This window comes from Dermacentor albipictus, chromosome 3 (assembly GCF_038994185.2).
Source record: "Dermacentor albipictus isolate Rhodes 1998 colony chromosome 3, USDA_Dalb.pri_finalv2, whole genome shotgun sequence".
In the NCBI taxonomy this organism is placed as follows: Eukaryota; Metazoa; Arthropoda; class Arachnida; order Ixodida; family Ixodidae; genus Dermacentor; species Dermacentor albipictus.
The window spans coordinates 144,435,210-144,461,500 of record NC_091823.1 but is presented as its reverse complement, the minus strand read 5'-3'; the positions used below and the strand labels follow the sequence as shown (position 1 = coordinate 144,461,500).

General features: G+C 43.3%; 1 protein-coding gene across 1 annotated transcript in view; it reads left to right on the top strand.

Moving 5' to 3' along the window:
* Positions 1-20,849, top strand: part of LOC135905316 (uncharacterized) — a 36,228-nt gene extending 15,379 nt beyond the window's left edge. Inside the window, exons 3-5 of the mRNA XM_065436347.2 lie at positions 2,760-2,839; positions 10,324-10,401; positions 20,472-20,849. Coding sequence (XP_065292419.1) covers positions 2,760-2,839; positions 10,324-10,401; positions 20,472-20,617 — 304 coding nt within the window. The 3' untranslated portion in view covers positions 20,618-20,849. The remainder of the gene's footprint in view (positions 1-2,759; positions 2,840-10,323; positions 10,402-20,471) is intronic.
* Positions 20,850-26,291: the final 5,442 nt, after the last annotated feature.

Sequence of the window (26,291 nt, the reverse complement as noted above, 5' to 3'; positions counted from 1 at the left end):
TTTCCGGTTAAGTAGTGATTTCAAGTGTTTGTTAAACCATGGGTTATTTGAGTCGGACTTAATAATTATTGTAGGGACATATTTGTTTTTTAAGCTTAGCAACGTGTTTTTATAGAGCTCCCAATTAGCATTTACAGAACGGGTTGCGTAGGACTTTTCGAAATGTTCATAAAAGTGAGTGAGTTCATGATTGATTAGCTGAAAGTTTCCTCTATTATAGTCGGTGATTAATTTCTTCGTAGGTGATCTTCTTTTTAGTGGTATAGAAAGGGATACATGAAGAAGGTTGTGGTGGCTAATTCCGGGCAGTATTGTCACACTTGATATATCATCAGGGCAGCTGGTAAGTAAAAGATCAATTGTGTTATCGCCTCTAGTGGGGCTGGTTATTGTTTGATGGAGGTTGAAGTCTAGCGCCAGGTCTAGGAATTGTTTGGATTCATTCAATGGCGATTGATTAGTTACTGAAAGGAGAGCCCAATTGATGTGAGGGTAGTTAAAATCACCGAAAAGAAAAATGGGCGCATCGGGGAATTTGTCTTTTATGTTTGTAAGGGAACTGCGAAGGTGATCACAAAAAAGTGGATGACTGTCTGGTGGTCTATAGCAAATGCCGTATATTGATTTAACCGAGGAATTATGTACACATACCCATGTTAGTTCTAAACTGGGATCATGGCAGATGAGCGAGGACGATAGGTTGTTGTTCACTGCTATAAGGACGCCGCCTCCTATCCTTTCCTTGCGGTCATGCCGGTATAGCGTGAAATTCTGATTTAAGGGGAAAACTTCACAATCTTTGATGTTGTCAGTCAGCCATGTCTCCGTGAGAAGAATTAGGTCTGCGTCGATGTTTGTGATAAAACCGTGTAGCTGTTCACGTTTCGGAATTACACTTCTGATGTTTGTGAACCCAATGTTTACGTTTACTGACAAAGATGAACGGTTGCTTGAACGACCTGTGTTGTTTAGTTTGTGTCATTCGGTGTACGTATCAGCCTTGTCACGCGACAAGGTAGGTAGTGTAGCGCGATTCTGTAGGTAGTGTGGCGAAGGTAAACCGGAGGAATTGTGCAATATTTAGTGCCTAGCTATTTCAATAAATTATCCTCAATGGCTTTTATTGATTAAATTATTGAGTGCATTCGTTGGAGCGGCCTGCCGGTGCTAAAACTATCTGCACCTGGTAGGGGTTTAAGGCTACAGGACATGTTTTCTGTTAGTTCTTCATTAATGGACCGCGAAGCTCTGAAGCCAGCTAGCTTGTAAATATCTAAATAGCTGTGTGGAACGAAACTGCTTTTACCAACATGTTCGCACGCGGATATTGCAAACGTCGGCTTGTCTTGCGTTTGGTGCTAAGTGGACATGCCCTATGCTATCGCTGGATTCCTTTCCGAAATTGCACCATTTAACCAATTGTTCATCGGTACATATGATGTAATGAAGAACGTGATCAGACATTAGAAGGTGATTTCCCATGTCTTCTAGCGAGAATTATATCTGGCCGAAGGGATTATCTTTTCATTTTTGCCAAAACGAACAGAACAGAAGTATTTGCCAAAACGTCTGGCAGATGTAGTACCGTAGTATTTCACCCCTCCTTGTGTTTGCTGAAACGAAGAAATCTTCCCACAGCACTCTTGCAATTTCATGAACATGAGAAATAATTCAGACTCTTACGATATTATTACTATGCAGATTAAAATAACGAACATTACATTCACACGGTGGGCCAGGAAATGTGACGATTGTCTCAGTCTTTCGTTAAAAAAATGGCTAATGCTGAAAAGGCTTTATTAATTAGAAATCGAAACTTCCAGGCACTGACGAATGCAATTTACGGCCAGTTTAAGCCTAGGAATCGAAGTCGTATGCCGGGCCGTCCAATGCAGCTATTTACAGGGTCTCTGGTACAGGTCTTATGCTGCCTAATTGTATCTTGACTGCTGCTATATGCCACGGTTGAAATCTACGCATGAATGAATACAAGAAGAAAATAGAGTCACTTCGTATGCTTCATTCATAAAATTTAACGCCTAAACTCAATAATTAGAAATGCTGCAAGGGGGTGCTCCGGAATACGTTTAACGGCTTGCTACGCGAGCCTTTGTGTATTTTATCCTTCTTACTGACCATTATGGAAATTGTGAAACTCCTGCAATAATCTACGCATGTCCTGGCTGCACATGAACAGCTGCAATAAAGAGTCGGAGTGTACTTCCGGCTCACGGCCGTGTGTTCATCGAAGCGGTCACTGTTCGTCGCGATCGAAGCATACCTAATGGTGGTCCTACCATTGCTGCACGTAGTTTTCTCGAGCGCACGCGCTCGGATTTTTCGGAAACGAGACCAGCCATTCTCGGAAATGTAGAGAAAGAAATAGCCACAATGTGTCATGTGTTGTCAACTGAAAATTGAGTGTTTTGTGGCGGCTATCGAAATATAATGATGCCCTATCTTGCGGGTCCTTGATTGTCCTTGTCCCCTTACTAGTGTCCCGTGTCCACTCTTGCGCTGGTTACATCAGCATGGAATACCAACTAGCCCGGTCTCACAGCATGCTTTGGTTTTGTCTGATGGGCCGACCCCTGTTGCAAATATTCTGTCGACTCAGAGCTCCAAATAAAAAAAATACGGCGCCGCTCTTGCAAAAAAATTGAACGTAGGATACAACAGGTACATAGCAAATGGCCTTTACTTGCGCATCTTCTCTGCGAATACACTGTGTCAGCTTCATTTTCTCAATCTTGTTTCAGAGTTCAGCAGGAGTTCTTCGCTAAACTTGGAGGAGGAGAAAGGGGAGAAGATCCCTGGATGACAGTCAGCAGTGTGGAAGGTGACAATGATGCACTACTTAGCCGATTGTGATTCGCGTATGTACTTGGATTGGTCTCGAATATATGTGCTCGATAAAGCAAATAGTTCTGCACAGCAACCAGACAAATGAATACAGAGCCATCCTGGTCGCGTCAACGCTCAATCTAGAAACAAAATGAAGTTGCACTGTAAATACCTCAATGGGCCTTTTATTTTTACTAACCTTGAGCGCCGCTCTATTCCCAGGTGCCGGCGTTTGACGAGATGGTGTGCGTAACAGCAGGCGTCAATGTGAACCTGAAGGCGTCGTACGAAGTTTTCTTTTTGTTTTCTTTTGCTTCAATTTATGACTAATTTTGCGGTTGGCGGTTGCGAGCTGCCAGTGGATGTCGTGAATAATATTTTAACGCGATACCATTTAAGGTTCCGTGTTGCAGAAAATCCGGCGTTGGCGTCCCGCGCCTAGCGTCCACCGTTGTTTCGGGAAAAAGTCATTTTAAATCAAGGATGCCTAATTACACCTACCGAACCACGCAAGTCCTCCGTGTAGCACAAAGAAGTTACTGAAATAATTGAATTTCTCGAAGTAAAATGCGCCAGAAAAGTCGTAAGGTACGACTTACACACAATTTACAGACACTGGGCGTCGGAATCTAATTTAAATATAAGAGAATACATAATGATGTTACGAGAAAACTCAAACACAAACCGCTTTTCCAGAATTTATAGTATTCCTAGACCAGGCACGGTGCGTCGGAGATCATGGAGCTGCGCGCCTGGTTCCTTACAACATTTCCAGATGACGCTCGCCTCCGTGGCATCGCGGCGCGCGCAATATGCCGCGTTTCTATAAGAAAGCTAGTCTTCGCGCATGGCGTTCGCCGCCAGCGTTTCCCGGAAAACATTATGGTTACATAGGCCGCAGTTGCCGGGAAGCGGGAGAAGCAGTCAGGCATCTTTGAATTCTATCACGTTCCACTCTTAAAGGCGAAGCTTAAGACTCCTCGAAATTTCGACACGTATTTTCCGAGCAGCTTTATGCATTCAGCGTACCACAAAAGAACAAATATTGTGCGTCAACGCACTGTGCATCTGAAAATAGCTTAACAAAGAAAACGTCACTCTACGGGGCTTATATGCAAGGCGTTATAACATATGGAAGTAGTTCCGTCGCAGTGCCATTGTGCACTGCAGTGAAGCACAATGTATTGCTGCGATAAAGTGAAAATCAGAGACAGCAGATCTGATATGCAGTGGCACCAGGGAACGCCCTGGCCTCTGCAGCTCCAATCCATGGACCATGACTTAGATACTGCGTTATCCGCTTTAACACAATCTCACGTGCTTTCTTGATGCCGACGTAACCCGGCATTTTTTAAAGTCGGCATGCAAACCCATCTCACAATACATATACACACACACACATATATATATATATATATATATATATATATATATATATATATATATATATATATATATATATATATATATATATATATATATATATATGAATTATGGGTTATTACGTGCCAAAACCAATTTCTGCTTATGAGGCACGCCGTAGTAGGGGACTCTGGAAATTTTGACCACCTGAGTTCTTTAACGTGCACCTAAATGTAAGTGCACCGGTGTTTTCTAATTTTGCTCCCATCGAAATGCGGCCGCCGTGGCCGGGATCCCATCCCGCGACCTCGTGCTCGCCAGCCCAACACCATAGCCACTAAGCAACAACGGCAGGTATAGAAATATATATATATATATATATATATATATATATATATATATATATATATATATATATATATATATATATATATATATATATATGTATATATATATGTATATATTGTTACGAGAAGTAGTAACAAAATGGATTTATGCACAAGAGATCGATGATGGCGGTAGGGCAGTCTGGTCTCCAAAGCTCTTCGTTCTTTTCGTCCTCTCTTCTTCCTCTCGCGCAACGTGAAAGATGGCCACAGGAATCACGCAAATCAACCAGCCACAGACTGCTAATCGGTGATTAATTTGAATGATCTACCGTAAAGACAACAGCGAAAGTTCTGCACAGCGAAAACAGCTGCAAGGCATTCCTCTTCCGTAACTGTATAATTGCGTTCAGATTTACTCCAACAACGGCTTGCGTATTTGACCAGGTTATCTGCGCCACTGTGACACTGTACAAGGACCGCTTCTATTCCGATTCCACAAGCATCCGTGCGAACTTCAGTCGGGCAAGGTCGATGGAAGTGGCGCGAGAAGGGGGCTGACGTTACTGTGAACTTCATGGGAGAGAAAGATGCGTGAAACTGTGGTGCCCTATTGAAGGCCGCATTTTTTAGAAGAATACCTCTGAACGGGTAAACGATGTCGCGAAACCGGGGAACAAAACGACGAAAATACGAACATAAGCATATGAGTGAGCGAAAATCTCGTGCTTACTGCGGTGACTTGAAGGAGCTGACCGCTTCAATCTTATGAGGATCGGGTATTCCGTCATTGTTTCGACTAAGTGTCTCAGGACCAGTGTTTGGCGTTCACCAAACCGTCATTTTTTAGGAGTTAAGAACCAGTCCAGTTTTTGCGATGCAGTCGAGAACAAGGCTGAGGCTGTCGTTATGTTCTTTAAGCATACGGCCGAATATGACATCATCGAGATAACACATGCATATGTGGCACTTAGACCACATAGTACTGTGTCCGTAAATATTTTGAATGAAGCAAGAGCATTGCAAATGCCATAAGGCATAACATTAAATTCGTATGGGCCATCTAGAGCCAAGAAAGCGCTCTCTTCCTTGTCGTCAGATGTTATAGGTATCTCTCAATACCCCACTCACCAATCCTGTGTGGAGCAATAAGAAGCACCATCTAAACAATCAATGACGTCATCGATTCGCGGTAGCTGATAGGCAACCTTCTTTGTCACTGCGAAGAGACGTTTGTAATCCACGCAGAATCTCCTGGAGCCATCTTTTTTTGAACCAGGATTACTGGGGCGGTCCATGGGCTCGAGCACTCTTGAACGACGCCTTTGTTCATCGTCTCCTTGACCTCTTCTGCAATCACTTTGCGCGCGGGGGATTACACTTGTCGGGCATCTGGCGGGTGGGATGGGGCAAAATGGGTTCATTCACTGCAGATCAGTGATGGTGGTAGCGTAGTCCGACCTCCATAGCTCTTCGTTCTCTTCGTCCTCTCTTCTTCTTCACTGCCTTTCGTATATTCGCTTTACCGCTGTATATATATATATATATATATATATATATATATATATATATATATATATATATATATAGAAGAAAGGTGGAAGAAAGGTTTTTCCCTTAACGCAACTCCTATCTTGCTCAAGTTGTAGACGAAGATCGAGTAGTCTGACTCGTGCAGTTGACTGAAAAGGCCTTTTTCGTTACTTTATTAGTTTTTCGACGAAATATTGCCTATATGTCTTCGTCTGCTCCTCTCGGAGGCATCCCCGAACAATTACTGGAACCGAAGCTTGAAGGTCATACTCTGTCGCATTGCAGACGGCGGGATTGATGTAGCATGAATGTTTTGGACTTTAATCAAAGCGAGGTGCGTAGAAAAAGGCAAACTTGCAGCTGCTTTTCGACAAACTAGATAACTAACTGAAGTCTTATATAGGATAATTCTGACATAAACGGCGACATGTTTTGAACGATATTAAGGAACAGATATCTCTGTTTCTCCTCTCATGTTTTCCTGCAAGGTCGCACATATGGTCCGTGTCATTCAATATACGGCAGAGTGGAAAAACAAATCTACTATTTCAAACAAGCTTAAGATCCAATGAATAATTGATCGATGCATGTAAACGATACATTTAAGCACATCTTCTGTAAATGTCACTTAAATGTTAAAACATTCTATGTTCCTGGTCAGTTTGTTAGTTATAATAGGCCACAGTGTAATCAAAGGGTCCAGGAACACAGAACTTTAATACCGCATAATTGAACTTTTCAAAAGATGTTCCAACAGAAATCAGTATCATATGCAAAGCAAATTCTAGTTCATAATTACCTTTCTTGGAAAACATCAATTGAATTAGTAAAGTCATACACCCATTCAGTCAAGAAGCACCAATCAAGCGACCACTCAGAGAGGTCACCCCCCGTTTCGCGCACCTCATATGCCGCATTTCTGGCTATGTATTCTTAATTAAGGATTGCCGTGCTCTCATTTTCCCAATACGAAAAGACAAAAAAATCTGGAAATACTCAGAAGGTGAAAATATTACTTCATTGCCAGCAATTGGAAACTCTGTGCGAACCTAGGTCGCCGCACGGGACAGAAGGCGCAACGTTACTAGACTAGCTCCAGTTGTAAAACTCTCCGCCCGCGCGCTTACAGCCGGTGTCGCCACTTCTGTGACAGCCGCCAGATGGCAGCGCCGTTCCATCGGGCTCCACTGCAGACGCCTCGCCGCAGCCTTCAGCCCGTGCGGACGGGCAGTTTGCGCGTGTTTCACGCTCGCTGGCGTTCTCCCTTGTCCGAATTAGTGATACCATGAGAAAGCGGTATCCACCTACAGCAATAAGATTTATCGGGCCAGTTGGTTCATACTGTAATAAGGGTAAACTGCACGAAAGAAAGAAACGCATAGAGCGAAGCGCGGAAGCTGTGTTTTTTCCTGCCGTCTTAACGTTTCGCGCAGTTTAGGCTCAGAAGCCTGAACATTTGGCCAAAGTGTGTGATTAGGATGATCTTCATCCCCACCGAGGCTTCTCGCCACGCCAAAGAAGCGCAACAAAAAGAAAGATGAGGTCAGTCTTTGAACACACAAGCCACACACACACACACAAAAATATCATCTGCTCTTCCACTCCGTGAAGATGGTTAACCAGCGAAGCTGAAACGTGCGGCCCGTGTTTATCACTGGGTTAATCTAGAGGATTCATTAAAGTATTTCTGAATTATGCGGTAACACACACCATCGGCTGCGACGGAGAGAACGACGTCACTGACGATATGCCCGTAGTCCGCCGTTGTCGCTTGCGTTCGATGTCTCGAGTTTGCTCGGAGGCGGGATTAGCTGCTTTCGCCCGATTTGCGATTATTCAAAATTAAGTTTCTTCAGAAATTAAATCTATCTGTTACGTAAGACAATGAGTGGCTCATACTGCCTTAAGCAATGGCCCCTCCCACCGTAAACGCGGCCTCCCCATTACGATGACAGAAGTGAAATTCTACGCTGGAATGATGAACGGCAACGCAGCCAGCTGTGGAAGACGACGATGAACGTAGGAGCAGTGGCACGAGCGCGTGTGCCGGTCGGCACAAGGAATAGCCGAATTCATGGCCGTGGTGCTAGCATTACGCAAATTAGGACCATCAATTACGTCAGCCGTGATAGTTACTGATTCTTTATCATTGTGCTCATCCCTTACTGCTTCTAGTGATTCTCGCGTGATGAGGACATTTCAATCATTGGTACCTGGTTACTTGAGAAGCGTGCGTTTGATTTGGGTGCCCGGCCATAAGGGACTAATCATTAATGAAATTGCAAACTCTCTAGCCAAGGCATCGATAAGTGGCCCGATTCTTCCTTGCTGCCCTTTGACTGCTTATGTAACTGCAGCTAGATTTCGCAGGAGTATCATTATACAGTCAGTATCAGGCTCCGAAATTACTAACTCTGTGGAGTACGGACATCTCCTGCACCATTGGAACAGAGATTTATGCCGAACACGGAAAATTGAAGTGTCCATCACGAAGCTGCGCTGCCGTATACCTGCATTGAACTTCTACCTCCACAGGTCTGGTCTGGTCCCCTCACCACTATGCTCATTCTGTGGCGAAGCGGAGACAATCGACCATTTCTTGTTGTCTTGCAGACGTTTTTCTATTATAAGAAAACGACTACTCGAAATCCCGCTTCGCTCTATTGGTCTGACTTTATCAGTGCCTGTGATCCTATCTTTTGGAGCCTCCATTGTTGGGTTCAGCAACAGAAATGTTTGCTTGGCGATCCAAAATTACCTCATTGAAACTAATCGATTTCCATGTTAGATTGATCGTTCTCCCTCCCAACCATAGCTTTCTTTTATTTCTTATCTTTTATTAATTATTATTATTATTATTATTATTATTATTATTATTATTATTATTATTATTATTATTATTATTATTATTATTATTATTATTATTATTATTATTATTATTATTGTTATCTTATACCCGGTTTTCATCTGATTATTTCTTTTTTTCTCCAAACACAAAACGTTTACTTTTAAACTCACACGCCCAAATTGTTAACTCCCTTGTTATCATTATTATTTTAGGCACCTAATTAAACCGCCCGATTCTTGGCCAATCCCCCACTGTGGGTATGTGCCATGGCCACTCAGGACAACAACACCAACAGAATCGCTCTGTTCCACGCCGAGCGAAGCGTCGCATTGCTGGCGGCACAGAAAAAGCAGCGCGCCGAACTGTCGACATCGTTCCGATAGCCGCCTATGCAGCCAGGTGCGCAGCACGTCGGCATCGTCTGCTTATATTCTCAACAAACTCGGCGAAAGCTACAGTTTCGCGGATTACATGCTTGCTGAATTTCGCCTTCAACAACGAACCACACAATACGCTGCACCGCGCGCTTAGTCCGGCCCGCCCGAGTAGCCGGCTAGTGAGGAAGTGAAGCCGGGCGCGACTGCAGCGCCACGAAGGCGCGGGCGGGTGGCGGTTCCGCGCAACGGCGCCGAGTTTTAAAACTGAAGCTAGTCTAGTAACGTTGAGAAGGCGCACCTATAGCTGCCCGCCCCATTATAAGTTTTCGCGATGACAGACGCAGTGACGTAAGGCATCGTGTGCCTTGAATAGGTGAACGGAGCCGGACTACGGTGAGAACGAAAGAAGATTCGAGTTAGACTGACCACTGAACTCGCCTAACTTTATTTCCTAGCTTGCACAGCAACGGCCGAAACAAGTGCACAATGCCGCAGTCCGGTATACTTCTACTTGAATGTTTACTTTTGTGTCAACGACTGTTCATCGAAGGCACCGACACTGGTAAATCTATTTGACAGGTTCCATACGTGGATGTGCCGAAGTTTTTCAAAACCATAAAACCTCTGCCCTATTTCATTCAACACTTTAGTGTCCTAAATTATTATTACGTGCAGTAAATGCCGCAAAACCTAGGCACTTTGTCTATGCTCTCATGGACTAAAGATCGCATGCAATGATGAAGCTGTTTACGGCTGGTGAAAACTGTAGCGATCGTCTCAGATATGGGTATGGATGTATAACATGTGAGTTTACAGACATTGTTCGCGAAATAAGCGCTGAAATAAATGTCGGCGATAAGCTGTGCTTTTTTTTCTGAAAACCACGTTCGTTTCGGGCCCGCAACAGCTATATAGGCTAACTGTTCATGTCTGACACTCTGAAACGTAGTATGTTCACTTGTTTCTGTGCAGCTGCAGTTGTTCATTTGTAATGTTGGTTGCCGTAATATATGCATAATCTATTTGTACTTAGGTGGAACTGGGCAGGACTACACGCTAAAGTTTGCGAGCGACACAGAGAAGTGCGGTGTTCTTACATTTAACCTCGGAGGTGAGTGCGCTGTATTGTACAAAAATGGCTGAAATTGTTCACGACATATCATAAGAATGGCGCCATTGATTATTCGTTGGGGCATCAGCTGTGGCTGAACATGTAGTCGTTGTCTCGGGGTCTCTTTCGTATATATTACAGCAGTTATGTCGTAGACACTTCTACTCTTGATTCTGCCGTTGGCATCGTTAGTTTCCTAATACTACATCGTGAAAGCAAAGGAAGATCTCAAATTTCGACCCCAACTTCTGTGAAAAATGTTATTGGTTGATATTATTGTGTACAGGCTGTCCCATTAATCGTGCACAAAACATTAATGAAAGACGAATCAAGCTTTGCGAATAAAACAGAGTGAATAGTGTTAGGAGTACTGTTGAGAAACAGTCACTTGTTGTATAATTGACATGGAACTTGTTATATAAGTATTTACAGAACTGTCTAATTACTGCTGTAATTGGTGAGATTTCATTTATGGTGTTCCAAGAAAACTTGCAAGATACATAATTTAAAACTCTCCCGCGAAACAAATATTGCGCGTTGATCAATCACAGATGCATTGCCTTATCAAGATGTACAGAAAGTATACGTGAATATATTAGCAAATATGTGTGAAGACTCCGCAACTACTTTAATTAAGTGCAAGACAAACAGGAAAATAAGGATTAAGAAGGGCGTCAGGCAAGGATACACAATTTTTATAGAACTATACTCATAGCACGCTTAAAAAATTATATTATAGGGTTTAACGTGCCAAAACCACTTTCTGATTATGAGGCAGGCCGTAGTGGAGGACTCCGGAAATTTCGACCACCTGGGGCTCTTTAAGGTGCACTTAAATCTAAGTAGACGGGTGTTTTCGCAATTCGCCCCCATCTAAATGCGGCCGCCGCGGCCGGGTTTCGATCGCGCGACCTCGTGCTCAGTAGCTCAACACCATAGCCACAGAGCAACCACGCGGGTGATTGAATGCTTAGAAGTATTGAAGTTGGCAGGGGTTAGAAGTAAAGATCAACAGGGAAAATATGACCTCAAATCTGCGCTCACCAGATGACATGGTCTTGTTCAGAAAATTGGGAGCTGAATGAGAAGAACATTGAAGATTTTCGCCAAGAAAGTATCGCGGTAGGGACGACAATTATTATGATAATGTAAAGCTAATTTTAAATAGCTGGGCAAGAGAACAAGAGTTTGTCATTGGCAGTGAACCTCTCGAGTATGTCCAAGGGTGCGTTGATCAGGTCAATTATTCATAGAAGGTCCTGATCATGTGAAATAATTTTTTTTTGTATAAACTTGGCTTGGAGCGCATATGACATGCATTACGAAATAAATACCGGCTGTTTACCACCATTGTTGTAAAAAAGATACAATCAGTGCATTCTACCGGTATTAATCTATAAGGCTTATTCATAGAGGCTAACAAAAGCTTCACAATAAGTGAAAGACCGCGCAACGATCCAAGGAACGAAAGGCGTTTGGCGTGACGTCAAGTGACAGGAAGATGGCGGTGTGGATGAGAGAACGAGCGGGTGTAGTGAAAATTCCAATTGACATTCGGAGGAAATAAATGGAGCTAGGCAGGGCATCTAAAGCATAGAGCAGTTGATCGGTTGTGTATTAGATTGGCATAAGTGCCAATGAAATACGCGGTCGAGGTTGGGAGGAATTTAGGTGAGGGGATAAAATGAGAAAATTTGCAGGCATAATACGGAACCAGCTAGCGCAAGACACGTGTAATTGGAGATCACTGCCAGAGGCCTTTTTTCGGCAGTATACATAAAAATAGACGATGATGATTAGTGGCGAAAAAAGAAATCCTGCGAAACATGAAAGGCACCACGTCACTACGTGCCCGCATTCGCAGGATAGCATCACCATCAAACAGTCTGAGTGAGGAAGTCAGAGATTTGTTAGTTGTAATACTGGGCTGATCAGAAACGATAAGAACACTCATGTTTTCCCCCGAGCCACCCACAGCTCTTGCTTATTATTTCGCGCCAACAACTAAGAAAGTTGTTGCCCATAATGGCGGCTATGGAGATGAACAGCTTGCTTTCCCAATGAGGCGGTTTGACGGCGGCGCTATCACGCGCGCTGGGAGGGTAGTCAGATTGTATTTTGCTATATTTCGCGAGAGTTTTACCTTCGGAGAACGTGTGATTTGTAGCCTGATCGAAACACTATTCCGACATCCTTTACTATGATGAAAACGCTCAAATCGACTTGTCTATTACTGCAACAACAAATAAAATGTTTCTTAATCCTATTGTTCAATTATTGGCTGTCAGAAATGAAAAACTATAGGCCGTCTGTTAGCTTTTGCACAATAAACATTTTTGTTTAGTCACATAAATAATTCCGGCTTCATTTAAGGCTTCGTGGATGCCAGTTTGGACGCCTTGTATACAGACTCTAGTAACTTTAGGCAATTTTTACGCATGCTTATCATACAATTCGGTTACACCGTATGTAAAAGTCTGCTGGTATCCCTACTGAATTGAAGACTTTTAAAAATTCAAGGAAAGATAAAGATAATTGACAAATATATTTTATTCACAGGACATTCCTTTTGTTCTGTGTTCGTTGTTCGCGCTTTGAAAAATATTTGTCAATTACGCACCAACTAGGCCCAGACAATGTTCTTCTAAGCAATAAAGTTAAGCTGGTAATATACTCAATTAACTATCCCTCGAGTATGGTTCATTCAGGAATATTTTTTTGAACGGCCTTCATAATATAGCTTTGTTTATAGCATTAAGGTGTCGCCCAGAATCCCTCGAAAATTACCTCAATTGATTGTCAGGTTGTAGCTATGGCAAAGAATTGTACTTCCAATAACGCCATTTTGGGATTTAGCGCATTAATGAGTGATCTTGTTCCCCTGAAGACCAAGAACACACAAGACAACAATAGCAGTGAGCACAGCAATCGCTCGTCGAAATCGGGTCTACAGGTCCATATCAATCGGTGGTGCTCACGTGCGTTCAAAAGTATACGCGTCCATTCACTCTCTCACATGGAATCTAACTCGACAAAGAATCGTTTGCTTTTAAATTAACGATAACATTAGAGAAAGTTAGCATAAAGGAAGGCGCATCTCGCATCGAGCGACGACTTTCTAACGTCTGCTAGCTGATAAAAACGGTCGTCGGAAAACAAGGACGATGTGCACGTGTCGTCGCTACCGTCTTAGTGCCAAATGTCTCGCTCGTACAAAGAGAACGTGAAACAAAAAGGGCACACAATAAAGGAACCTAACAAAGCAAGTAAGAATTTAAATTTTCCCAGTAGGTTGTTTATAGCGCACATGAAACCTCTTAAGCTTCTCAACACGAACCACTGCAGACAGTGCGCAGCACCGCTGTGATTGCGTAATAATGTATGGAATCACCTGATACTCCAGTGCACCAATACGCCAGAGAAATTTGCGCTTCACTAAATAGCATCGCAAAAATTTTTTGCATAGTCGACGTATCGGCAACCAGAATCAAACACAGGCGCCGGGATGGTACTCCACATAGCCTCGGCGAAGGTTATAATATATAATGTCGAGATTAGGTATTTTGCTGCTTCTTGGTGCGCAGACAGGTGAGATAGCTTGTTCGGCACGCTGGAGGTAGCCTGCGACGTCAGCATCGCCGACGTGCATCACCGACGTGCATCGCCGACGTGCGGCAGCATGACGCCAAGCGTTGTGCCTAGCTTCCTTCAGTAAACCCACTTGGAGGGTGTCATTTGTGTTCTTTTTAGCACTGTCGCATTGTAAGCGAAGCTTATGTGGAATAACAACATCCCACGTATTGCGTGTGTGCAACGGCTCCTCTTTTTTGACTACATACCCAAAGAAAGTTGTCTGCGAGATATAACGAATGAAGTAAATGGGCACATCGCTCCACTCAGTCAGCTCGCGAGAGAAGCCCGGACATTCTTCTGCATTTCGCTGCTTGCGTGAGAGTGCGAGCACGTACACTAGCGTACATGATGAGCAACTATGAGGAATTGCGGTTGTGAGCAGAAGAAATGGTTATCTCGCAGTTTCACTGGTTGCTGAAAGTAGAAAACGAGGGTAATTTAAACAGGTTTTGCGTCGTGAAGGCGAGGATACCGTTTATAGACTCGGCAACTACGGCCAAGTGTCGCTGGTGTGCCTGTGTAAACAGCGCCTGTTTCAGCGAGAGGAGGGGAAAAGTGAACATGTCCCTAATAGAGATTACTAAGAGGTGATTGGAATATTGGCGGAAGAAAAGTAGGGAAACGACAAAAAACGGGGACGTACCAAATTCAAAGTTCACAATAGGGGGTCAGAAAATGTGGTTGTGGGAGTTCATAGTTGTTTTCTATTTTTGTTTTTTTTAACTTGGGTAGGGCATTAGGCAGTATAATAGCAAGAGCCATGGTGGCGCTACCCATCACCCCGTTACAACGGGGACGCTCATAACATGCATCCATCCATACAACCAGAAGCGCTTCCTTATTTGAAAACATCGCCTGGGTAGTCGTTGCGGAGTACCGACTGTAGTTTCTGCGCAATACAGCTGCATGCTCTTTCTTTCTCTTATTGCTTTTGACGCCCGTGCTGTATTTCGAGCTGCACTATGAGAACTGCTTTGGAAGCAGCAATGTGCAGACCCTGGTGCCGTTCTTTAAAACAGTTTGACGCAGCATACATTTCTTGCTGCGGGAGGTTTACGAAATACGAACGTCTGCTGTGCTTATGATGTAAAATATCCAACTAAATGCGAACCTAAGACGTGATTAAAGAATGTTCCCCTGATCAGCAACTAGGTATCTTGCAACTTCGAAATTGAAGTAAACGTCACTTCAATCAACAGAAGCTAATGTGCTCAGAAATATGCTAAACTGAAAACGAGTACACTTTTTACGATACTCATAAGCTTCCTGTTCTCGTAAATGTCCTTCAATATATTTGGTATGTGTACGTACATTCAAGGGAACACTTTCTTTTTTTTTTATGCTAGCCACCCTAAGAAACAAATACATGTTTCATTGTGAGACCAATTTCAAAAGCTATATACAACGTATACACATGATCTATATTGTATTGAGGTTGAACAAGGTAACTGTTTCATTAAAATTTCTATCATGCAAGTTTCACGTGAATGAGTGTGTTAAAAAATCCCAACCTCAGATGGCTTGCATTCACTCACGGCCTTCACTTCATTATATTCGAAAACTCTTCATAGGGGAACGGCAGATGTCACAAGTTTACCAGGCTGTTAACATATATTTATTTTTTACGTTGGTTATATCTTAATATTGCAGATGCTAAAGAAAAAAAACGTGCGAAAACAGACAAAACCAAGTGTTTAATGATAAGCAGCGCACAACTGCCAATCCTATTTGCTACCATTGATGTCGTACGACAACTGCCGCCTTACAAGCCGCCGATACAGATCTCGACACTTCATACTTGCCCTGTTCAGCGCGGCCAATACACACTATCGAAATTACAGGGTTTTGAAGTGAGCGCATTGTCTCCGAAACCACGACAATCTTTCTCGTCAGCTGGACTTCCAGCATGCTTCATCCGGAAAAGGCCCAGAATTTAGTGAACGTGCCCCTATATGCTCACAAATCTTTATTGCTGTTTGTAATCTTTATTGATGTTATTGCTTTATAACGGTCCTGCAGTACACTTCCGGACCGCTACATTAACGACACGACTCGAATGATAGGAAGGCAAGCAAAAGGAAAAACGTGCAATTTCACTCTTCCTACAGAATGGTCTCTGTCTAATCTATGAATTTCCCTGAGATGACCAGAATTTTACAGGCAGGTCACGCTGCTTCGTCTGATCACGCATGTTACGGCTCTAAACTACGCAATAATGTTTTGTACCAGGCTGGTCGGATGACGAAGGCATACGTGCCGCCATTTAAACCTTAGCACCAGTAGCAAACGCTGTAATGAAAAAGGCTGCGCAGTGGCGCTTGCGGGCGACCCTCGAAGCTGGAATGCGCCCGCTAGGAGAGCAAACGGCGCTGATGTCATGGGGTGTAACCTGAGGCTGCATCATATATTGTAAATCTGTATATTTACAAACACATGCTGCCTTTCTTCAAAAATGTTGGTATCAGTCCAATTAGGAACCTACTTTGTCTAGGTCTGTTAAGGATAGATGATTTCTGCTCAGGTTTGGCTTCCTAGTTTCAGCATGCGGCCTATGCGAATGAGTACATCGATCACTTATTGAACATTTCTTCATCAAGCATTTGGACGTGGCAATTTCTGGACCAGGTAATTCCTACTCTTTCCTGAAATCTACCTGGATTGGTTGACATGCGCTGTTCTGCAGAACCCAGTTCTTTCAAATCAGTTGAAACAACATATAATATTGCAGCTGGTACACTTAACCGGTTCCACCATGCTTCAGGTGAAAAGTACTGTCAGAGGAGCTTTCCTCAGCCTATTGCAGTTAGCTTTCTTTTCTATAGTAAAGTAACCTAACCTGTATGAAGAACACTAAAGGTTCATTAGAAGGTTCTCGTGTGTGCTGGTCATGCCAGTGGAACTAATAGCCTACGATAGCTCATTCCCGGACGCATTGTTTACATACGAATTGTTTCTTCTTTTACTACCTTGAACAAATATTTTTACCTGACCGGTCCATTCCCTCTGCAGAGGCAGTTTACGTAAAGTACATTACCGGAACAGACGGGCGCTACTTTGGGGAAAAGTCGGAATTTCCTTTTGACCGATTGTAAAATACTTACCTTTTCATTGAATTAGAACGCACGTTCCAAAAGCCGAATTGAATCTGAGGAGCAGTGAAGCCATGTCCGCTTTGTAGAGACTCTTGCACTAGGGCTACTTTAGGGATGCGCGATCTCCCGGAAGCTTTGCAAAAAAGAATTGGTATTCTTGAAATAGCCTCGGTCTGTTTTACGGATGCTTATGTAACACTATCAATTAAAAGATAAGTTCGAGCCCTTCCTGCGGATGAGCTGTGTTAATCCGCACGGAATTTACAACAGAGGCATCGGTGACAATTCGAATGTCATGCGATTGGTCATTGAAGTTAGAGTGAAACAACAAAGTTGTTTGCGAAACTGAGTCTGTCGTTTCGTATTTTATCCTCTCAAGCGTTTCCGACCCAGCTCCTACGACGCAGTCCATCCCTGTCAAAGCCCTTCTACGGAAGAGAGCGCTACACTTCAATATCACTCTTATGCGGCATTACGTACTCCATGTGACATTGGAATTAATCATATGAAACAGAAGAAACAGGCGGGTTCGTTTTTGGAGGACAACATTTATGATCACCACATCCTTAGGTTACCCTACGAACACTTCACACCTTTAGACGCACACTCTTTGTTGTTTAAGCACGTGGACACTACTTAACAAGATTACATGCACGGTGTAAATGTACAGGTTGGTCAGGCTGGTTTGAAGTGACAGCGCTGCTTCGTTTTGGATCCCTTCGCTTGAGGCAATGTGTCAGGCCTCTTAGACTACCCAGCGGTGTTCACATATCACAAATATTTCGGCTATAGCAGTTGCGCTGCGCTCACTGAAACAGCCCCTGCTACACTTCTGCAGTTTCGAAGCTGCACTTCGAAACTCCCTGTTGTGATCATCCTGAGAAATGTTGTCGCAAGTGGCTGCCGTTAATCACGCATTTCTTAAGCAATGTTTACAATTTGGTCTGCCATTGGATCCCTTCCCTTGTTGGTAGTTGTGAGAAGGAAAAAGTGCATGGTATGAGAAAGAAGTGCCCTGAAGGTCAACAACAGTAAGAGCACCCATCATCGAGTAGATTTAAAGGGATGCAGCGTTACCATTTCCTGTCGCCTTTAATCCTACGTAACGAGCCCTGTGTAGTAAAGGCCTTAAATGATTTGAAGGTGCTCTATTTAATAGTATAAAGAAGGGATCTACCTGCGGTCAAGAATCGTTATTAAAAAATTTGCGAGCTACCTATTGATTTTGCACTGAGTGTCAATAAATTATAGACAAGGAATAACATTGTTGCAGACTGGAGCCCCAATGCTAGAAGGAAGCCGCTAATTAACAACCTCTAAACAACACATTCTTCTGAAGCGTGCAAGCAACATATAATATTCCCCAAAAGACTGAGAATACCTCGTAAGCAACTCTTATTGACTTCTACTAGCATATCTACACGACACCAAACTTGTCCACAATACTTAATAATTCCTGACCTGGGACGAGCTGCACAGGAGGGGCAAAAGCCGGCCCAGACTGCAGGGCTACACCCGCCTGTAGCAAACACCTTAACCAACAATCCAAACAAGAACAAACTAATCCCAGTTGAAACGTTAATGTTTTTCACAAAACAGTTTGAAGACGGATATCTTGTAAGATGTGCTAGTTTGTTTCTGCTAAGCAAACCACTGCTCGTAGCGATGCTACGGACCAATGCCGTTTCTCAACAGCTTTTGAAGCAGCAAAAATTGCGTTTTTCAGCAGTACATTGCACATTCGGAAGAGATTTATGGAAGTGATGGCAAACTATTATACGTGGCTTTTACAATGGGCAAATCAAATAAGAGCAATTCCTGGTCACTGGCTAATAAACTGAATGCGAACACGACAAATGACCTCCCCCTCAGCCCACCTTCATCGCAGTCCATACTGCGGACTTAAAGTGCTTTATAAGCAATTTATTAGTTCTAAAAGCACTGCGGTACTTTTCTGTGCTCCATGAAGATATCGGAAGCGTTTTGAGAGCCTTCAAGGTGATCTAGCCACTACAAATGCATTCTTTAAGACTTACTACTTTGTGAAAGAACGGTACGTCAGCGTTATGAAAAATTTACTTATTTTTTCCTGTGTTGATACTGCACTGATATACTGTGTACATGAAATACCGCGATGGTCGACACTGCCGGGTAATTCGCTTTCGCTCTTCGTGCATTTCGATGTGCGTCGCTGCTGTCCTGAAGTGCAGATATATACGTGCGAACTTTGACTGTGTAACGCTGTCTGATTCATTATGCTGAGCGAATTCAGTTCGGTAACTTATGTCTACGCGCGAACTGTCGCTGTTCCTTCCAGCAAGCACAAACGCTAATTTAGCGAGAGCGTTTGTCGTAATGGCAAGCATGGCTTCCACGAACTCAATCTTGGCTTCGACCAGCAATTCTAGCCAATGATCTCACGGCGTGTCATCAAAACGTTGTACTCATATGGGTATATTGGAGGCTATCTTGCCGAGGAGACCTGCTGCTTTCCACTGCGTCAGCTGGCAGTGAATTTTTATAACGGCCGTATGATGGAGCCAGGCCTAAACAGCGGCGCTTTGGCCTTATCCAGAGGCGAATGTTCCTGATTGGTGTCGAGTCCACCAAAATCATAAAACTGGCCGTGGAACATTCTTACCTCGTCAAGTTGCCACTTCAACAAAAAAGGGGGATCCTTTTTCTTTGTATGGGAACCGCTAGCGACTGCGTCGGCTCTTCACATACCCTGCCCCTGTTTCCCCTCCTCTCCTCCATTCTATCTATCTTCCCTCTGGACTAGCACGTTGGTAGAAAGGTAAGCACTTGCCGGGAGTCTCGGATCATTACAGCTGTCAAGAGGCTAATGCCGCGACGACCCGGGATATCCACAGGCCATTCTGCACATTCGACGTGGTTGCAGTCCAAACGAGTTCCTGGAATATCTTTCTTCTCTGTCACGCTCCTGCAACGTATATGCACGCTCTGAACCACCCACCGACGTGGTGAGCCACCAACCGTTCAAAGAGCAGCAGTCACAACAGCAGCAGCAGCAGCAGTGGAAAAGTCGAAGGAAGGGGCAGAAAACGGCTAAAATTCGTATATCAATAGCACATATTTTAAGGAGTAGTAGAGCGCTTAAGGGAAGAAAATGTGTGGTAGCGCCGTATGTGGCTTTCAGTACAAAGCGCCTTCCACACTTCGGTTTCTAGAACAATTATATTTTACATGTTGTTTGCCTTCTTGCAAACAGAGAGCCGGTGTAGTATATTTAGCGTTTTGCGTAACTCCTTTAGCATATTTTGCAAGTTTGGTAGGAGTGGGCGTGATTTCTTTTTGCTAATGAGCGTCATTTTTCATTTGCAGGCATGGACTTGTGCAAAATGTATGTGTGGGACCAAACTGTCGATACAACATTGACTGAATGCGAAAAGAACTATAATGCTATATGTCAGGAGTCGCATACGGTTTATTCAAGCGACTGCAAAGCAAAGTCTGTCCAAAATAATTAGCAACGTTGTCGTGCTATACCGCTGGTGTCAATGTTATCCACTTGCACCATTTTTTTTTTCATTTCTACAGTTGGGACATTACACCGGCAATGTCCTAGAATAGTTTCGTAGCCATGTAAAACAGCAGAATAAATGTTTGTTCGGATGATGTTCGCTCCATGAAGCAGCTGAAGCTATTTAGGAACTCATTTACCAATGTTCAAATCTATAAAATTGTATTTAACAACTGTCACTGTAATGGCTGTAAAGAACATGTTGCTATTGCTGGACAGAAACCAGTTCATGCGAAAACGATGGTGGACTAAGAAGTCAGAAACTACTACCTGCGTTGTCTGGATATAGGTTCCCAAAACATGCCTCAAAATACATTGTTTCTCTTCATATTTTGTGCAATTGTGCTGGGCGAAGGTTCTCAGGGGAAAATAGGTGACAAGTTCGAAGATTGTCATCGTGAAACTGCAGTTGACTCTATGTTGACTGTTAAATAGATTTGTTTTGAAAGATGACCAGTCCTATTCCGATTGGAGGTTGGAATGCGCAACAGTTTGACGATACACACAGAAGAGACACACACCACAGAGCGCTACTTGCAACTTTCGTTTTATTCCCTTGTCAGTGGAATAAATACAGGAAGATACTCCGGGGGGAGGGCGGTAGCGACAAAACAAACAAGCAAACAAAAAACTAAAATAGTTTTGACAAATATTGCCATTTCCTCCAATATGCTATACCAACACGCCCAGTCGTCAACCTTGGCAAGTTTCCTATTCCGATATTGCAAGTTATTTCTTATATAAATACTTGTGGTGTTGCACATTTCAGTTGAATAAATAAGAAGCGACTACCACAGAAAACAATGATCATAGCAGTAATTGTTGTTCTCACAATAAATGTTTAATCCCATAACAACATTACGGCTATGGTTTATTCATTGATTCTTCTTTATTTATTAATTGCCTAAAATCTGAGCTGAGGATCATCGGATAGTAGTTTAAAGAAATAGCTGCTGTTCTGGTGATCTTTCTATTCCATGACAATTTTCAGTAAGCCTGCTGTACAAGTTTTGCGACCTTGTCAAATGGCCACAACCACTTCTTTTATCGGCACACTGAACGGCCTGGCACTACACATCAGAAATCTTTTTCCCTCTCCGTTCGCCCTTTGAAATGCACACTTCAAGGCATACCCTTATAATTGGCTACCTTCAGCAAGGCCCTGAATTTCGCCGGGGGAGAACGGCTCCTAGTGCTCCCCCATCCTTGTCTTAGGGCATTTTGACTGTTCTCAGTGCTGTTGACGCAATTCAGCCAATGGCGCTTATAATCGAATCGGGCGTGGGAAGAGCCACACGGTCACTCGGTAAATGAATGGCGGCCGCTGACTTCATCAATTCAAGAGCTGCAATAAATTGTTTGGCAATGAGCGACACAATAGAAATCCGACGCAACTGCTAGGTAATGAGAGATTTCTGAATAACGCGGCCTGTTTCTAGAAGCAGAAACGTGGCGATGCATGTGTAGCGTAGTGGCGTCATTGAAAAAAAATTGTCAAACATTTCAATTTAATAAACTGTTCTTACCCGCGTGCCTTTCGCAAGCTGAGCAATGTCGCGTCGAGTGGGCAGCCGCCTCCTATAGCAATTTCTGAGAATCAAGGGGCTGCAGTTCTTTTGCTACCGGTGTTCGCTCACGTGACTTCATCATATGCAGGAAGGCGCTTGAATAAATAAAAATTAAACGAATAGCTAGGTTATTCTTGTACCTCATGAACTAGGTGTTATTGTTACCTTCTACATTTGCTTTAAAAATGTTCATCCAAGGCTACCACCGCCGGATGTCTTCATGCTTCTGTGAGCTCTCTTTAAGTGAAAGGCAGGTTCCGTGCAGCTTTTCAATTTCTTGTTAAGTTTCCGACCTTGCACAGAAGACGGCGTGAGTTCCTTTTAGCATCCGCTATGAAACATAATCTATAGAGTGAAGTTTGGCTGTCTTCATTGAACAGTTTCTGCAGATTGGCGTGATGATTAAATTTAGCAGCTGAATTTTCCTGTATATGCTTATCAACGTCGCAAGACTCACGTGCGTACTCTTCTTCGGAAAGTGTACATAATTCGGAACTCGTCTCGTGTGTTACTGCCGCTGAGTTTGTTTACATAGAGGTGCCAGATCAGGTATGAAAAATTACTCGGTGGTGTTGGGAAGCCTACGGTTTATTTTTGGAAGTCGCTCACGGTACACACCGAGAAAGCGCCACGTTTGGTAGCAGAGTCTTTCGTTTCATTAAAACTCTCTAGTCAGTCTCTGCAAGGTTGAATGTTCGGGCGATGGTCCTAAAGCAAGGCTGACACTGGCTGTGCTTATTTTCCCTTCACCAGAAGTGTTTCCTTGGCACGCGCCCCAATGGATACCTTCCAGCGGCAGATTGTGAAAGGAAATTTCCGAGTTTCTTAAACTAGGCTCGTAGAACTGCACGCACCAACTGTATGTATGACACGAACATATCTAAGCCGTCTAGACTATTGTGGGTCGTAGGATTTGCACTTTCGAGACGCCTTTCGGAGAAGCAGAGGATGTGTCTGGTCGAACTTCTGCAGGCATTATCGATCAGCAGATACATGTCTGCTAATCAAAGAGACGTGCACAAGACAAGCCACTCGACGCATCTTCTAATGAACCGTTTGTTTTCCTGACGCACTGGGTGCCTCGAAGGAGCGATAGGAAGGGCGAAAAGAGCCGCAAAACATTTTCTTTGCACTTCCACTTGATGTTCCCGCACAAGCAAAAACAGTGCAAAGAGGATGATGACCATGATATATCGACATCCGCTCCGAAACAAGGCGGCTGCAACTTTCACCTAGCCTGCTTGATCAATTCAACTACTGTACAGATATGCATCAGCCTAGCATTCTGCCCCTGCTACTTATTTTATTATTTTCTCTTTCTTAAAACCTCTATACCTACCTGGTACAGCTACCTGCGCCCGTAACAGATACGGTCCTATGAATACGTTCCCTGTTTCTTCCACCAATAGTCTGAAAGTCGTTTTCTTACCTCCACTCGACTCCGGTTAATACTTTGATCCGCTTTTAAATACCAGCGCTTCTTGAGGATGGATGTTTCCTACGGGTCTCGCTGGTGGAACGCGCCTTGGAATAGGATGTGCTAAAATGTCTCCAGATTTTTTGAAACCGTAGTGATGTAACCGTGTATAAAACTGCGGCGGCAACTGTCAACTGTGGCGTCCAGCCTATGCGCATTATGCTCTGCGCGACGTCGCAGACCACTTCATTGAGCGACTGATCCAGCAGCCGTGCCTTGATCCCCACATGTTGCAGTCGGTAGAGTCAATGTAAATGTAAAAAGAAGTACAAATACATGTCTGTACAATTAAGAAGAGATGCATTTCTGTAAGTCTCTGGAGTGCGCGAAATATACTACCACTATTTTATTTGAGTGCTTTTCACTGCAAGTTTCCTCAAATGCGTATCGCACAAATATACCTTAATTCTTCGTAAGAGGCACTGCATATATACTGCAGTACTATGTCGCTGAAAACTAGGCAATCAGAGAGCATTGAGCACCGCAAGTTTGTGGGAACGAAATACAATCCGGTACTGAGACCCGTTTCTAATCTGCAATTGTTGTTTTCGCTTGTTTAGCGCAAAGTAACAACAAATTTCCTTGCCATTCATACATGGATTTCTTCGTCTTCTGTTCGGTTCAGCATCTGAAGAGAGCTTTAAAATGAAATAAACTAAAATGCCAGCACCATGTCCGCTCGCTTCCCTCTAATTTTGGAAACGCCTACGCCATCAGTGTTTTCAAATGTGTTTGCATTTTTTAGAATATTAACATTGGCTTTTCGTTCCTGCTTTTCGTCAAGCACCTTGTTGGTTTCCATACTGACGAAACTAACGCTAAAAAAAGAGCGGGGTCCATAAATCATTCGGCTTTGGCATACTCAGCGCTAAGCGTAAACGCAACGTGCTAACTACGGAGACATTGTCCATACTAGTCCCAATAAATCTAAATCAAGCACAGAAACTGCCAAAGCATTAGAAATACAACTAGCGGCATGTACTCGCACTGCATCCACAATATCCACAGAATCCACACAGTATAGTTTCTCTCATTTTTAGCCTTATGGATCCAGGGCTTACTGAGTTTCGATAACTAAGCTTAATATTCGCAAAAGACGCTGCTGCCTCAATAAGGACACATGATATTGAGGGCCACCACGGCTTCTAGGGTTAAAAATGGTTTCAAGTATGCTGCAATGTGCATGTATGTTCAAGTGCGCCTCCGATGAGCCTGCTTAGCAATACAATTCATAATCTCTGTGATTACTGAAGCATTTTTCTGCGGTATCCAATCGTGTGAAGAACGACGGTTGGCCAGCCATCGGTCAAGGCAACATCTGTCTTCCACCCATCCCAAGCCGACGTCGTTATTGTCTGGCCGAACAATGCATACTTAGCTTGGTGTTTTTTGTATCATTCCTCTTTGATAATTAGGGTAGAACTTAGGAGAAAAACAGCAAGCTTGGGTGACCTTGTTGGATCTCAGCCCCTTGGCCAGCTTCATTGACAAGTTCAGCTGCCTAGATATAAACTGCATATATTAAATGTGCCACGCATATGATTCACATATTTGAAACATTGCTCGCATATAACGCTTTCATACCCTCGGTGAAGAATGGGTTACAAAGCTTGCAAATTATTCATACATATTGTTAACTTCGCAACGACTTTGGTCGGAACGTTCATTCCATTTTCGCCCAATTTGCTCATGGTAGCAGTCAGCGTTCACCCAGCACGGCCAGCTAAATCGTGCCTCGTTAGTAAAACACTTTTAAAGCTACAAAGCGCTTCGATACCTGATTTACTGCAAAAGCAACAACTAATGCACGAATTTTTATTTTCATGAAGATATCACCCATAACGTGTCCCTCACAGGTGCGAAACATAAAGAAAAATGCCTTGTTCAGTTCACTTTGACACGACTGAAGCATACTACGGGCCATATGCAAACCTCGAAAATGGGAAGAGAATCACGGTTGAAAAGTAAACTCTAATACTCATAACTCACCTAAAATTAAGCAGTGTTGTTTCCTCGTGCACTGAAGGTAAAACATAATGAATGTGTTTCTAACGCTCTCACAAACCAAACGTGGGCCACAATTGAAACCCAATTGTAGCATTCGGAGTTAGATCTGAGTCCTGGCATTTTAGCATGCACCAAAATGATAGTACAAAAGCTCTGCTGCGTTCCAACACCGTACAAGTAAGACCGCTGTTTCTCAAACTTGTACCACGTTCGTACGACCTCGTGTTTGCTACAAAAATGTCATAGATGCCAATTGACTTCGCCAAAGCGCTTAACAGACAGAAGCTACATGGCCTATGCTTGCTAGAAAAAAGTATCAGTGAATAAAAAAACCCTTTCTAAGAACAAGTACAATACAATACTGGTAAACTTCACCTATATTTTGTAATGGTTGCATACAGCGAGTGACGCTGTAAAATAAAAAACCATGATGTTCCAATGTGGAGTGGATGGCAAGTCACATAGTGCTCTTGAAGTAAACTACAATAGTACGTTGTAACCGCGCGACGACTCGTAGCCAATGCCATGGACAAAAATCTTATTATTTTATTTATTTATTTATTTATTTA